Source organism: Ascaphus truei, chromosome 20 (assembly GCF_040206685.1).
Source record: "Ascaphus truei isolate aAscTru1 chromosome 20, aAscTru1.hap1, whole genome shotgun sequence".
NCBI lineage: Eukaryota > Metazoa > Chordata > Amphibia > Anura > Ascaphidae > Ascaphus > Ascaphus truei.
In genome coordinates this window covers 29,029,659-29,045,662 of record NC_134502.1, presented here as the reverse complement: position 1 = coordinate 29,045,662, position 16,004 = coordinate 29,029,659, and the positions used below count along the sequence as shown (strand labels likewise).

Genomic DNA, 16,004 nt, shown 5'->3' with positions numbered 1-16,004 from the left:
TAATCGTAGTTCCTGAGTATCCAATGTGCCACCACCGTTCCCCCAGTCGGAGTACCTGCCATACCAACACTACTACTATTATGGTCCAACCGGCACTGAAAAACCCCTACCGGAGTACCAGCCTCAACCTGATAATACCTGTATGGCTCCATCTGGCTACCTATCCCAATATAATAATAATAATAATAATAATTATAATAATAATAATAATAATAATAATAATAATAATAATAATATAGCTTATAGTATAAAATAGCTTATAACCCTATGGGGGACAGTATAAGGGGAAAAGAATTACAGGGCAACACGGTAATGTACAATATTAGACCCAAGAGCTGACACTCTCAGCCCTTGCCATATGGTATAAGGGGTAACCAGCTGGGCGTGACCTCTATTAATGAAGGCCGGCTACCCCCTACCGTCACATTCCACTTCCTGGTTAATGATAAGCAGGGCTGTTGCGCTCCACTTCCCACGCATGCTAGATAGCATGGTTGTGCAGTGACAGAGCTGTGTGTACACAGGAATATAAGAGGAGTCTCCAGAGATGGATGAAGGTGCAGTGACAGAGCTTTGTGTACACAGGAATAGCAGATGGGGCTGTAGGTCAGAACTGAGTGAAGAGACATCCTCTAAGCCTTATTCTTTCTCCATCTGCTACCTCCATTTAATGTTGGACCCCAGGAATAACCATGGATAAAAAGCCTATTCCTTGCCACCACTGGCATGGCTGCTTAGCAGATGCTTCTTTGTGTTCAGCTGGGGTCTGAAGAGGATGATGAAGCATTTGGGCACGAAGATGCAGACCACTATGGCCCAACTGGAAGACAGGATAGCAAAGATCTCCATGGCCACAGTGTACTTGCCACGTGCACTGAGAGAGGCCGGGATATAGGACACCCAGACACTGAGGAAGGCCAGCATGCTGAAGGTGATGAATTTGGCCTCGTTGAAGTTGTCAGGGAGCTGCCTGGCCAGGAAGGCAACAATGAAGCTGACGCTGGCCAGGAGGCCAAGATATCCCATCATGCACCAGAATGCAATGGGGGAGCCCTCGTTACACCCAAAGAAGATTACCCCGGGTTGGGTTTGAATGTCGTGTTCTTGGAAGGGAGGGGAAAGGGACAACCACACCACGCACACACACAGCTGAATGAAAACGCTTGGCCCGATGACAAAGTAGGACACTTTTGTCCCTGTCCATTTTCTTAATCTGCTGTCCGGCTTTGTGGCATTGAAGGCGATGACAACTGTAATGGTTTTGGCCAAGACACAGGAGATACAGAGGGTAAAGACTATGCCGAATGACACCTGTCGTAGAAGACAATTCGCAGGTTGCGGGAAGCCGATGAAAGTCAAAGAGCAGAGAAAGCAGAGGGACAGGGACACCAGGAGTAGATAACTGAGGAACCAGTTGTTTGCCCGGACAATGGGCGTTGTCCTGTGGCTGATGAAAACTCCCAGAATGCCAATTGGGATCATTGAAGAGGAGAAGGAAATGGCTGCTAAGTTGATTCCCAGTGGATCTTTGTAGGAGAGGAACTGTATGGTCTTTGGGAGACACCTGTCATGTTGAAGACTCGGCCACGTGTCCCAGGAACATCTGTGGCACTCCACAGCATCTGGAAGGGGACACTGAGGTCAACTTTTATCATTAATTATATGACTTTTCCCAAAATATCTGCAACTGTCTTACCTGTTTGGTTGGAAATCTCTTCTTGTGGACATGGGATGCACTCAAAACAACAGGAAGGTTTTCCAGGTGAGGTCATCTTCCTAAACCCAGAGGGACAGCTTGGGCTACAGACCGAGAGAGGAACCTATGGGAGATTCAATGGAATTGAGGGGAATTGCTCCATATATAAAAAAATTCAATGTTCTACATGGTCTCATGGGCTTTCTCTCTCTCTCTCTCTCTCTCTCTCTCTCTCTCTCTCTCTCTCTCTCTCTCTCTCTCTCTCTCTCTCTCGCTCTCTCTCTCTCTTGTGAATATAAAAGGTGGCCTGGGTTGAAAAGCTATTCATGCAACCTACACATAGTATAAGGTTTGCGCAGACATACCTGTGTGTCCCCACTGGCCCAAATAATAGCCGCACTATCTACTCTTAAGATCTTTCCATCGGAGGCGCTTGAGTCATAACTTCCCACTTTCACCTGCTCCAAGGTGCCTGTGGCGCTCAGATGCCAGTTCACGATATCGTAGAGGGCTGGGGGGTTCCCTTTAGCATCGAAAAACATCTGGGTCCTGTCTTTGGTCTCAAAGTTTACACCCTTAATGTAATGGAGAAGCTGGAAGAAGAAGATGATGTCAGACATTGAACTAGGAGCAAAGTGACCTAATGACAGGGACGTGTTTAATGGGTTAAAGGTTCAGTCCCACGTAGGGGCAAAGTGACCTAATGACAGGGACGTGTTTAATGGGTTAAAGGGACAGTCCCACGTAGGGGCAAAGTGACCTAATGACAGGGACGTGTTTAATGGGTTAAAGGGACAGTCCCACGTAGGGGCAAAGTGACCTAATGACAGGGACGGGTGTAATGGGTTAAAGGGTCAGTCCCACGTAGGGGCAAAGTGACCTAATGACAGGGACGTGTTTAATGGGTTAAAGGGACAGGCTTACATAGGAGCAAAGTGACCTAATGACAGGGACGTGTTTAATGGGTTAAAGGGTCAGTCCCACGTAGGAGCAAAGAATTCACAAAAAGGGGGAAAATATCCTGAAATGCTAAGTCAGAGCAGATCTGGGAGGCAAAATGTCACATCGAACCTTCATCAACACACAGATTTGGAACATGCCCTTTTAACATACCAACTGTTAAATTGTATATGAGGTCGAAAAGACATAAAGTTCAACCAACAGTATGTTCAATTTAGATGACAGAGACTTTTTCTGTATTTGTATTTACAGTATATTGATAGAGAGGAGGGGAAACAAAAAAAACAATCAGTGAAACATGTGGCATATCCCTGTATATCTTTCCTTTCTTAAAAGATGCTCAATCTTTTTTTAAAGATATCTATTGTATCTGCCATCACAGTCTCCATGGGTAATGAATGCCGCATTGTAACTTCTCTTACTGTAAAGAACCCTTTCCTTTGTTGCTGGTGAAATCTCCCTTCCTCCAACCTTACGGGATGCCCTCGAGTCCTTTGTACTGCCCGTGGGATGAAAAGTTATTTTGAAAAGTCCATAAATTGTCCCCGAATGATAGGGACATGTTTAATAGATTAAAGGGTCAGTCCCACGTAGGAGCAAAGTTACCTTATGAGTCTGTACCTCCCCCCGCAGGGTGACACGGTGACACAGACAGAAGGGAGCTATGAGTCTGTCCCTCCCCCGCAGGGTGACACAGTGACACAGACAGAAGGGAGCTATGAGTCTGTCCCTCCCCCCGCAGGGTGACACAGTGACACAGACAGAAGGGAGCTATGAGCCTGTCCCTCCCCCGCAGGGTGACACGGTGACACAGACAGAAGGGAGCTATGAGTCTGTCCCTCCCCCGCAGGGTGACACAGTGACACAGACAGAAGGGAGATATGAGTCTGTCCCACCCCCCAGGGTGACATAGACAGAATGGAGCTATGAGCCTGTCCCTCCCCCACAGGGTGACACAGACAGAATGGAGCTATGCGTTTGTCCTCCCCCCGCGGGGTGACACAGTGACACAGACAGAAGGGAGCTATGAGTCTGTCCCTCCCCCGCAGCTTGTCACAGACAGAAGAATGCTACTGTATGTGTCTGTCCCTCCCCCACAGGGTGACAGTGACACAGACAGAAGGGAGCTATGAGTTTGTCCCTCCCCCGCAGGGTGACACAGTGACACAGACAGAAGGGAGCTATGAGTCTGTCCCTCCCCCCCGGGTGACACAGACAGAAGGGAGCTATGAGCCTGTCCCTCCCCCCGTAGGGTGACACAGTGACACAGACAGAAGGGAGCTATGAGCCTGTTCCTCCCCCCGCAGGGTGACACAGACAGAAGGGAGCTATGAGCCTGTCCCTCCCCCCGCAGGATTACACAGTGACACAGATAGAAGGGAGCTATGAGCCTGTCCCTCCCCCCGCAGGGTGACACAGTGACGCAGACAGAAGGGAGCTATTGGTCTTTCCCTCCCCCCGCAGGCTGACACAGTGACACAGACAGAAGGGAGCTATGAGTCTGTCTCTCCCGTCCAGGGTGACACAGACAGAAGGGAGCTATGAGTCTGTCCCTTCCCCTGCAGGATGACACAGACACAAGGGAGCTATGAGTCTGTCCCTCCCCCCGCAGGGTGACACAGTGACACAGACAGAAGGGAGCTATGAGTCTGTCCCTCCCCCCACAGGGTGACACAGTGACACAGACAGAAGGGAGCTATGAATCTGTTCCTTCCCCCACAGGGTGACAAAGACAGAAGGGAGCTATGAGTCTGTCCCTCCCCCCGCAGGGTGACACAGTGACACAGACAGAAGGGAGCTATGAGCCTGTCCCTCCCCCCGCAGGATGACAGTGACACAGACAGAAGGGAGCTATGAGTCTGTCCCTCCCCTGCAGGGTGACACAGTGACACAGACAGAAGGGACCTATGAGCCTGTCCCTCCCCCCGCACGGTGACACAGTGACACAGACAGAAGGGAGCTATGAGTCTGTCCCTCCCCCCACAGGGTGACACAGTGACACAGACAGAAGGGAGCTATGAATCTGTTCCTTCCCCCACAGGGTGACACAGACAGAAGGGAGCTATGAGTCTGTCCCTCCCCCCACAGGTGACACAGTGACACAGACAGAAGGGAGCTATGAGCTATGAGTATGTCCCTTCCCCCGCAGGGTGACAAAGACAGAAGGGAGCTATGAGTCTGTCCCTCCCCCCACAGGGTGACACAGTCACAAAGACAGAAGGGAGCTATGAGTCTGTCCCCCCCCCGCAGCATGACACAGACAGAAGGGAGTTATGAGTCTGTCCCTCCCCCCGCAGGGTGACACAGTTACACAGACAGAAGGGAGCTATGAGCCTGTCCCTCCCTCCGCAGGATGACAGTGACACAGACAGAAGGGAGCTATGAGTCTGTCCCTCCCCTGCAGGGTGACACAGTGACACAGACAGAAGGGACCTATGAGCCTTTCCCTCCCCCCGCAGGGTGACATAGTGACACAGACAGAAGGGACCTATGAGCCTGTCCCTCCCCCGCAGGGTGACACAGACAAAAGAGAGCTATGAGTCTGTCCCTCTTTCCGCAGGGTGACAGTGTTAAAGACAGAAGGGAGTATTGAGTACGTCTCTCCCCACCCGCAGGGTGACACGTGACAAAGACAGCAGGGAGCTATGAGTCTGTCCCTCCCCCCCGCATTGTAATTACCCTTACTGTAAAGAACCTTTACTGGTGAACTAGAGAGAGTGCAGAGAAGAGCCACCATATTAGTAAAGGGGATGGATTATCTGATTTATGAGGAGCAGCTAGCTAAATTAGATTTGTTTACATTAGAAAATAGGTGTCTAATAATGGATTTTATAACTATATACAAATATATTTGGGGACTATACAAGGAGCTTTCCAAAGAACTATTCATCCCACGGGCAGTACAACGGTCTCAGGGTCATCCCTTCAGGTTGGAGGAAAGGATATTTTACCAAAAATATACTGTATGTATAAACATACATCTACATTGAGCCTGCCTGCCTCCCACACTGCTGCCCCTCTCCATCACTGTCCTGCTGGCGGCTGCGAGGGGCCCGGCCGGTGCTGGAGTCTCCCCAGCTGCTGGCCTTCCTATCTCCATCACTGTCCTGTCGGTGGCTGCGAGGGGCCCGGTCATTCTGGAGTCTTCCCAGCTGCTGGCCTTCCTATCTCCATCACTGTCCTGCCGGTGGCTGCGAGGGGGCTGGCCATGCTGGAGTCTCCCCAGCTGCTGGCCTTCCTATCTCCATCACTGCCCTGCCGGTGGCTGCGAAGGGCCAGACCGGTGCTGGAGTCTCCCAAGCTGCTGGCCTTCCTATCTCCATCACTGTCCTGCTGGTGGCTGCGAGGGGCCTGGCCGGGGCTGGAGTCTGCCCAGCTGCTGGCCTTCCTATCTCCATCACTGTCCTGCCGGTGGCTGCGAGGGGGCTGGCCATGCTGGAGTCTCCCCAGCTGCTGGCCTTCCTATCTCCACCACTGTCCTGCCGGTGGCTGCGAGGGGGCTTGCCATGCTGGAGTCTCCCCAGCTGCTTGCCTTCCTATCTCCATCACTGTCCTGCCGGTGGCTGCAAGGGGCCTGGACGGTGCTGTAGTCTCCCCAGCTGCTGGCCTTCCTATCTCCATCACTTCCTGCCGGTGGCTGCAAGGGGCCTGGTCAGCGCAGGAGTCTCCCCAGCTGCTGGCCCTCCTCTCTCCTGCACTGTCCCACGCCAGGCCTGTCTGTGACGTCCGCTCGTGCCAGAAGTTGCGGCACACGCTTCCAGTGTGCACCGGCATTTGAGAGCCCGGCGTGGGACATTGCAGGAGAGAGGCAGGCCGCTGTGGAGACGCAGGGCCCGGCAGCAACTGAGGCAGGACTCCAGCCACACGGAGATGCAGAAAGAGCCCCTTGCAACTTGCGAGCTGCAGGTTGCCGACCCCCTGGTCTAAAGGGTGTGTTCCAGGTAGGAGAGAAGTTACCTTATGGCAGTGATCTTTTTAACAGATTACGGGAAGGAAAAAAGTACATACTTAGACTTACTTGCCAAGGTTGAAACGATGAGATGTTGGCACAGACACCATGACGGAATGGTCCACTTCCAGGCTTACAGTGGAGCAGGCTTTGTAAGGCCCATGCAAAGGCGTAAACTGATGTGTAGACATTGAGACTGATTCTCAGATCTGCTTCAGCCATGTTGCTGTCCAGCTTCTCTGTTCCTGTACATTGTGGAATTGTCGTATTACCTGTCCAGTCATCGACATTCTTCTGGTCCCACCACTTACAAGAGAAAGTCTGCTCCCAGAACGTTCTTATGAATGTATCATTTGGGGATTTGGAGGAGTGGATGGCATGGAAATACTCAAAGAACCCTGTCATCTGCCCAGAATGGATGGCAAAACCGATGGTGCCCAATAGAACCATATGAAACTTCTTAATGGAAAGGAAAGCAGAGGTTGACCAAGATTCACTGGCCACCCAAATTTTCCCTGTCACGTTCTGTCTCACCAGCTCTTCCACCACCGGCATAAATGCAGTATCATAGGACAGCACCACAACTGCCTTTGCTGTTGACTCCCTGATGACGTGGACGATGTGGGGAGCATTACTGTTGGGTTGTCCGGTCAAGATGTTCTCAACAAAAGCCACACAAGCCCCGACCTTGACTATCTCCTGCTGGAGCACCTGAATCCCAAATTCACCATAGTCATTGTCAATGGCCAGGAGACCAATCCAAGTCCATCCAAAGTGAGACACCAGCTGGGCCAGACCTTGGGACTGAAACTCATCACTGGGGATGGCCCGGAAGAAGGACGGGAACAGATTCCGGTCACTGAGGAGAGGGCTGGTTGAAAAATAACTGATCTGTCGAAAAAAAATTACAAATGAGAATGAAAATAATGTCTACTAAGAAATGTTTGACGCTGTCCATTCTGTTATTAACCAGGATTTACAAAGGTAAAAGAGACCTGTGTGGTTTTTAAAGTGCTGTACCCACAGACAAATACATACCCACTATATGGAATATGGAGCTAGGAATAAGATGGGCCTCACATTTACAGAAAACACACACTCCCTGCGCCCCTCCCAAATTGTCTGGCAATTTCTGTGTGCGATTTCTACATTTTGAGCCTCAGTCTAATAACACAGGAACCCTTCACTTGAATCTTCTGAAAGAAATGTGTGTACATATTATTATGTATCACTGAGGGACTTGCGCACCGCAGTTTCCCGTCATAATATTAATCGCGCTAAATCACAGATAGGCTTCATTCATTTAACCCTTTGGACACTGTCACATATTTTACTAAATTTAGTCCATAGGACAATAAGAAATACTATTTAGTTAGTGTAGATAACTGCTAACCTGGGGTTTACCTTGACTGAGTTAACAGGATGCCACTAAGTGGTTCCTCCGTACCCAGGAAGAAGAGACCTCCTGGGGATCTGAAACCGATGCTCATGTGCCCTCTTATTACAAGTCCATCTATCTATAACACACTCGTATCTCTCTTACCTGTGGGTATCTGTACAACCCCAAAATGTGGGCCATCAGGATGGAGCGTGTGGATCCTGAGTCTCCAATCACACCAGCTAGAGGAGGCCCTTTGTGACACCGGTAATTGGGGATGCTTTCTTGTCCTTGTTCTCCCGATAGCAGCCAGAATGTCCCCTCTGCTGCCCGTCTCATGGAAATGCAAGAGTCAAATATCTGGAAGCCCAGAGAGATGTTGGGGAGGAGGTCGGGGTTTGAGCTAATCTCATCAACAGCAAATATCATCGCTCGCATGCTCTGATAGCTCTGGGGTTCAAATCTAGAGGGAGAGGAGGAAATGTCACAGACATTGTGTTAGTGAAGACACAAACACTCACACACAGTCTGTCAGTGTCAGACATGCCCACGTGGACTTCGAACAGTTAGACCCCCCCATAAGAGACCAACATAATAGAGAGACCAAGTAAGACAATGAGACTGTGCGAGCATGAGTCAGATTTTAAGAATTGCGCAAGGTCAGCGGACAACGGACCTTCTCTGATGATAAAGACTAGCAACACGATTATCTTGACTAAACCAACTCTTCTAACATAGGAACAAGACCATCCGGTCCCTGACACTTATGCACAGAAAGAAGATATCAGAGAAGTGCTAATGGAAGGTTCAAGTTAGGGAGTGGTAAATTAAATATGAATGAATAACATGCAACACATGGTCAGCAAATCAATGTCCCATATACACACAGACACACAGCTGATCAGTCTAACACACACACACACACACACACGCAATTTCAGTGTCACACACGCACAGAGAAAGCAGCTTCCTCAGTCTTCAGTGTCACACACACAGGGAGAGGGGCTCCTTCAGTCTGTCAGTGTCACACACACAGGGAGAGGTGCTCCCTCAGTCTGTCAGTGTCACACACACAGGGAGAGTGGCTCCCTCAGTCTGTGTCACATACACAGGGAAAGGATCTCCTTCAGTGTGTCACTGTCACACACACAGGGAGAGGGGCTCTCTCAATCTGTCAGTGTCAAACACACACAGGAGAGGGGATCCCTCAGTCTGTCAGTGTCACACACACACAGGGATAAGGGCATTTCTGTCAGTGTTACACAGGAACACAGATTTCCTCTGATAGCAACAGAGATAATAACATTCAAATAAAACTTACGTCTGACATATAAGATCTGCAGGTTTGCTTGTGAAAAGGTTTTCGCTGAAGCTTCTGCCCACGTGAATCGCAAAAGTTCCCCCTATAATAACGTCTCCAGCACCGCTCAGATATTCATTAATGTTTACACCAGACAGATTGCATCCTCGCCCTGACCCCCAGCACATACACACTTCCACAGCTAATGTGTATAACCCCCACATTATAACGGGGAGCAATCTTCCAATTCTGTATAAACAGCAGCTCTGTCTGTGTCTGTGATTCATCTCTAACTCACAGGGAGAGGGGAACCTCAGTCTGTCACTGTCACACACACAGGGAGAGGGGCTCCCTCAGTCTGTCAGTGTCATACACACACAGGGAGAGGGGACCCTCAGTCCGTCACTGTCACACTCACAGGGAGAGGGGCTCCCTCAGTCTGTCACTGTCACACACACAGGGAGAGAGGCTCCCTCAGTCAGTCAGATTCACACACACACACACACACACACACACACACAGACACACACACACACACACACAAACACACACACACACACACACACACACACACACACACAGATGGGCTCCCTCAATCTGTCACTGTCAAACACACAGGGAGAGGGGGTCCTCAGTCTGTCACTGTCACACACAGGGAGAGGGGCTCCCTCAGTCTGTCAGTGTCACACACACAGGGAGAGGGGCTCCCTCAGTCTGTTAGTGTCACACTTACAGGGAGAGGGGGTCCCTCAGTCTGTCATTGTCACACACACAGGGAGAGGGGGTCCCTCAGTCTGTCACTGTCACACACACAGGGAGGGGGGCTCCTTCAGTCTGTCAGTGTCACACACACAGGAGAGGGTCTCCCTCAGTCTGTCAGTGTCACACACACAGGGAGAGGGGGTCCCTCAGTCTGTCAGTGTCACACACACAGGAGAGGGGCTCCCTCAGTCTGTCACTGTCACACACACAGGGAGAGGGGGTCCCTCAGTCTGTCACTGTCACACACACAGGGAGAGGGGCTCCCTCAGTCTGTCAGTGTCTCACACACAGGGAGAGGGGCTCCCTCAGTCTGTCAGTGTCACACAGACAGGGAGAGGGGCTCCCTCAGTCTGTCAGTGTCACACACACAGGGAGAGGGGCTCCCTCAGTCTGACAGTGTCACACACACAGGGAGAGGGGCTCCCTCAGTCTGTCAGTGTCACACACACAGGGAGAGGGGCTCCCTCAGTCTGACAGTGTCACACACACAGGGAGAGGGGGTCCCTCAGTCTGTCAGTGTCACACACACAGGGAGAGGGGACCCTCAGTCTGTCACTGTCACACATAGTGTCCCCACAGTTTATCAGTGTCACACAGACAGGAGATGGACTCTCTAAGTCAGTTTTTATAAGGTGTGCAGATGTCCTGGGAATGCAGATATTAATTACACCTTTTCTCATTAATTATCTTATCAGGGAAATGACAGCATCCTGGGAATAAGTGCTAATCCCAAATATACATGTCTTTATTTTCACGCACAACCCACAAGGGACAAATGACAGCAGTGTCAGTGTAGCAATGAGAGGACGAAATATATGTTGTCCTGCTTTGGCAGTGAGAGATTTGGAGATCCATTATATGTACAGATTAGAATAGTTATAGGGAGCGGTTATTTGGGGTAATAGGAGGAGTTATAAGGAGGGGTAATATGGGGTAATAGGAGGATTTATAGCGAGCGGTTTTATGGTGCAATAGGAGGAGTTAAAGGGAGCGGTTATATGGGGTAATAGTAGGCAATAGCGAGCGGTTATATGGGGCAATATGAGGAGTTACATGGAGCGGTTATATGGGCTATATGGGGTATTTGGAGGAGTTATATGGAGAGGTTATCTGGGAGAATAGGAGGATTTATAGGGAGTGGTTATATGGAGTTATAGGAGAAGTTATATGGGGTAATAGGAGGAGTTATATAGAGCGGTTATATGGGGTAATAGGAGGAGTTAAAGGGAGGGGTTATATGGGATTATTGTAGTAGTTATAGGGAGAGTTAACAAATAATATTAGACAGCACACAAAACTTTGTATAAAGTGAAATATTCGGTGCAAGACGGGAACAAGGAGGACCCCGATTCCTCCCAAATAATCAATAAACGACAAATGGTCCCAGCGCTCAAACAGAAAGAACAGACAGTAAATGGATCAGCCAAAAGTAAGTATTTAATGGTACACGAATGATGCAAGAAATGGTCAAACAAAGACGAAAAAGAAAGCACTATGTGCCAGGGCAGGGACAAGGACAGGGAAGGGGAGAAGGGAGAGGGGAGAGGGAAAGAGAAGAGAAAACACGGGGAGTTAAAAGTCCAGGGCAAGGGGGGGGCAACGTCACGTTTCGGGGTATAGAAACCCCTTCTACAGGCCCGTTCCCAGGTAGACCGTAGTCACCTGGTACTTCCCTAAACCCTGCAACAATGTCCCTGGGAGACACAGTGACAAGCTATCACTGAATATCCCAACAGAATGTAAGGATTATGGAGACACGCCGTTCACGGCGTGTCTCCCACTTACCTGCTGCCTCGCCTGACATCCTCGTGGCTCGCAGGGACGCCGGAGAGAGGCGCGCGAGTTCCTGCACAGTGCGCGCGCGCGCACGTTCTTCTGTCTCTTCTGTCCTCGGATCAGGGCGTGGGGTCGCGCACGCAGCCGCAGGCGCTGCTACACGGAGGCGCGGCCACACAGAGGCGCAACCGCCTCTTAAAGGTACAGTGAACAAAACTGTTGCTGCTATTGAATGTAGCCAGATTGCTGCCCTTTATGCCTCATCTCCTGGGACTCATAAGGGACCTATCCCTGCTGCAGCTGGCTCCTTCTACACACCCCTTTATGGCTGCAATCCTATTGGACCCTCGCTCCTTTATATACCTGCCAGAATCACTGGTTCTTTGGTTGAGCATAGTTCCAGTTGTCCTTACCATTCTCTGCCTCCCTATTTCTATTTTTTCAGATCTCCTCGTGTATCAAACCGGCTTCCGCTACGTCTTCCTGTACCTCTGGCTTCCCGAACTCGGCACACGGCTACTCGACTCTCCGCATCTCTGGCATCCCGATCCTGGCTTACGGTAAATGACAACGTCCCTCTCTCTAACCCTGGATTTGGCAAACGGCACACTCTACCAACCGTACCTCTCCTGCCCAGATCCGGAATCCCCGACCAATCTACTTTCAAGACGTGTCCTCGTGGCTGTGGGTGGTGTTCCTACCTTCCCACCTCAGCACCGTGGTCCCGTCTCGTTTGTGGTGAGCACATCCTAACACAGAATGAAGGTAGGCTGTGAGGCACAAGACTCAGACCGACTAACCCTAAGTGAGTAGCAGGGAAACTGGATGATAAGGGTCTGAACCTAAAAGGTATATAGCAACACTATAAAGGCTATCTAAGTAGCAGTGGAGTTAGCTGGCAAAGCAGGGCGCTAAACGGTTAATGCCCCACGCTGGAGAGCCTATGGAGACAAGGAATGTACAGACCTCGCATAAGACAAGATAAAGGCAGAGAGACCAATGTAAATGCACCCACATACAGAGAGAAAGAACATCCTTCGAGTCCAGTAAATGCAGGAAATGTCCAAAGGCAAAATAACAGGTAGCTTACCATTTTACAGAGGGCGGGACACAACCCCAGTCAGCTCCATTTCCAGGTCAAATATGGGCACACCAGGAGCAGGCGTGGTGGGAATACCGAGATGCCTTTACAGTGTTGAAATATACCTTTTAGGTTCAGAGCCTTATCATCCAGTTTCCCTGCTACTCACTTAGGGTTAGTCGGTCTGAGTCTTGTGCCTCACAGCCTATACCTTCATTCTGTTGGGATATTCAGTGATAGCTTGTCACTGTGTCTCCCAGGGACATTGTTGCAGGGTTTAGGGAAGTACCAGGTGACTACGGTCTACCTGGGAACGGGCCTGTAGAAGGGGTTTCTATACCCCGAAACGTGACGTTGCCCCCCTTGCCCTGGACTTTTAACTCCCCGTGTTTTCTCTTCTCTTTCCCTCTCCCCTCTCCCTTCTCCCCTTCCGTGTCCTTGTCCCTGCCCTGGCACATAGTGCTTTCTTTTTTTGGGTCTTTGTTTGACCATTTTTTGCATGATTCGTGTACCATTAAATACTTACTTTTGGCGGATCCATTTACTATCTGTTCTTTCCGTTTGAGTGCTGGGAACATTTGTGGTTTATTAGTTATAGGGAGAGGTTATATGGGGCAATAGGAGGTGTTATTGGGAGCGACTATATGGGGCAATAGGAGGAGTTATAGGGAGCGGTTATATGGGGTAATAGGAGGAGATATAGGGACCGGTAATATGGGGTAATAGGAGGAGTTATAGGGAGCGGTTATATGGGGTAATAGGAGGAGTTATAGGGAGCGGCTATATGGGGTAATAGGAGGAGTTATAGGGAGCGGTTATATGGGGTAATAGGAGGAGTTATAGGGAGCGGTTATATGGGGTAATAGGAGGAGTTATAGGGAGCGGGTATATGGGGTAATAGGAGTTATAGGGAGCGGTTATATGGGGTAATAGGAGGGGTTATATGGGGTAATAGGAGGAGATATAGGGAGGGGTTATATGGGGCAATAGGAGGAGTTATAGGGAGCGGTTATATGGGGTAATAGGAGGAGTTATAGGGAGCGGCTATATGGGGTAATAGGAGGAGTTATAGGGAGCGGTTATATGGGGTAATAGGAGGAGTTATAGGGAGCGGTTATATGGGGTAATAGGAGGAGTTATAGGGAGCGGGTATATGGGGTAATAGGAGTTATAGGGAGCGGTTATATGGGGTAATAGGAGCAGTTATAGGGAGCGGTTATATGGAGTAATTGGAGCAGTTATAAGGAGGTTTTTCATGGAGCAATAAGCGTAGCATGCGCGACGCGCCACCTGAACGAAAAATAAATGAACTGGAGAGACGGTAACTACAAAATAATCTTTTAATAATTCATCTGATCAACGGACTGGCAAAAAAACGGAGCCGGCGCGTTTCGTGTTTGCAAGGCTCCCCTGATATAGTGCACAAGCCCAAAATGTGCCGGCTCCGTTTTTATTGTTTTTGAGGGAGAGAGTTATAAGGAACAATTGTAGGAGTTACAGTATAGGGAGAGATTATTTGCGACAATAAGAGGCGTGACATGGAGCGGTTATGTGGGGCAATAGGAGGAGTTATAGGGAGAGGTTATATGGGGCAATAGGAAGACGTACAGTTAGGTCCAGAAATAATTGGACACTGACACAATTTTCATAATTTTGGCTCTGTACGCCACCACAATGGAATTGAAATGAAACAATGAGATGCAATAGAAGTGCAGACTTTCAGCTATAATTCAAGGGGTTGAACAAAAAAATCGTATGAAACGTTTAGGAATTGCAACCATTTTCATACACAGTCCCCTTATTTCAGGGGCTCAAATGTAATTGGACAAATTAACACAATCATAAATAAAATGTTAATTTGTAATACTTTTCGAGAATGACTGCTTGAAGTCTTGAATGCATGGACATCACCAAAATGCGGGTTTTCCTCCTTTGTGATGCTTTGCCAGGCCTTTACTGCAGCTGTCTTCAGTTGTTGTTTGTTCGTGGGTCTTTCTGCCTTAAGTTTTGTCTTCAGCAAGTGAAATGCATGCTCGATCGGGTTGAGATCGGGGGATTGAATCGGCCATTGCAGAATATTCCACTTCTTTGAAAGTCTGCACTTAAAAAACTCATGGGTCCAATCAACTTTGCTGAATTTTGCTGAATCTGAGCAGACAATATATCCCTATACACTTCAGAATTCATCCGGCTGCTTCTGTCTTTTGTCACATCATCAATAAACACTAGTGACCCACTGCCATTGGAAGCCATGCGTGCCCATGCCATCACACTGCCTCCACCGTGTTTTAAAGATGATGTGGTATGCTTCGGATCATGAGCCGTTCCAAGCATTCTCCATACTTTTTTCTTCCCATCATTCTGGTACAGGTTGATCTTAGTTTCATCTGTCCAAAGAATGCTGTTCCAGTTTTTCTCAGAATGTACCAAACTGTTGATTTTGCCACTCCTAATGTTCCTGATATCTCTCTGATGGGTTTTCTTTTTTTTTTGCAGCCTAAGGATGCCCTGTTTAACTTGCATTGAGAGCTCCTTTGACTGCATGTTGTGGTTTCACAGCAACAGCTTCCAAATGCGAATGCCACACCTGGAAACAACTCCAGACCTTTTACCTGCTTAGTTGATGATGGAATAACGAAGGAACAGCCCAAACCTGTCCATGAAACCTCTTTTGAGTCAATTGTCCAATTACTTTTGGTCCCTTGAAAAAGAGGGGGCTACATATGAAAGAGATGTAATTCCTAAACCCTTCCTCCAATTTGGATGTGAATACCCTCAAATTAAAGCTGATAGACTGCACTTTAAGCCCATATTCATTATTTAACTGGAACTTGAATTTATTTTGGTACACAGCCGGAATAACAAAACTTGTATCAGTGTCCAATTATTTCCGGACCTAAGTGTAACTATGTAATGGTTTCTCTCCACCTCTCTCGCTCTCTGTCTCATCCTTTCATCCTCACATCCCCTGTCTCCTTATGCGAGTAGTAACACAGGAGTCTGTTTTTAAACTTTGCAGACACACGCACACACACACACAATCTCTGTCTTTTTTAAAGTCATATAGAGTATAACAACATGATACAATAATTGCATGGGTGT

General features: G+C 48.9%; 1 protein-coding gene across 1 annotated transcript; it reads right to left on the bottom strand.

The window, feature by feature from the left end:
- Positions 1-657: 657 nt before the first annotated feature.
- On the bottom strand, positions 658-8,421 carry LOC142471090 (extracellular calcium-sensing receptor-like). The gene is made up of 6 exons (XM_075577886.1): positions 8,149-8,421; positions 6,675-7,496; positions 5,834-6,061; positions 2,062-2,289; positions 1,697-1,820; positions 658-1,622 (listed from the first exon to the last, which is right to left on the bottom strand). Exons 1-6 carry the CDS (start codon positions 8,419-8,421, stop codon positions 706-708), a joined length of 2,592 nt encoding a protein of 863 aa, XP_075434001.1. The 3' UTR covers positions 658-705.
- Positions 8,422-16,004: the final 7,583 nt, after the last annotated feature.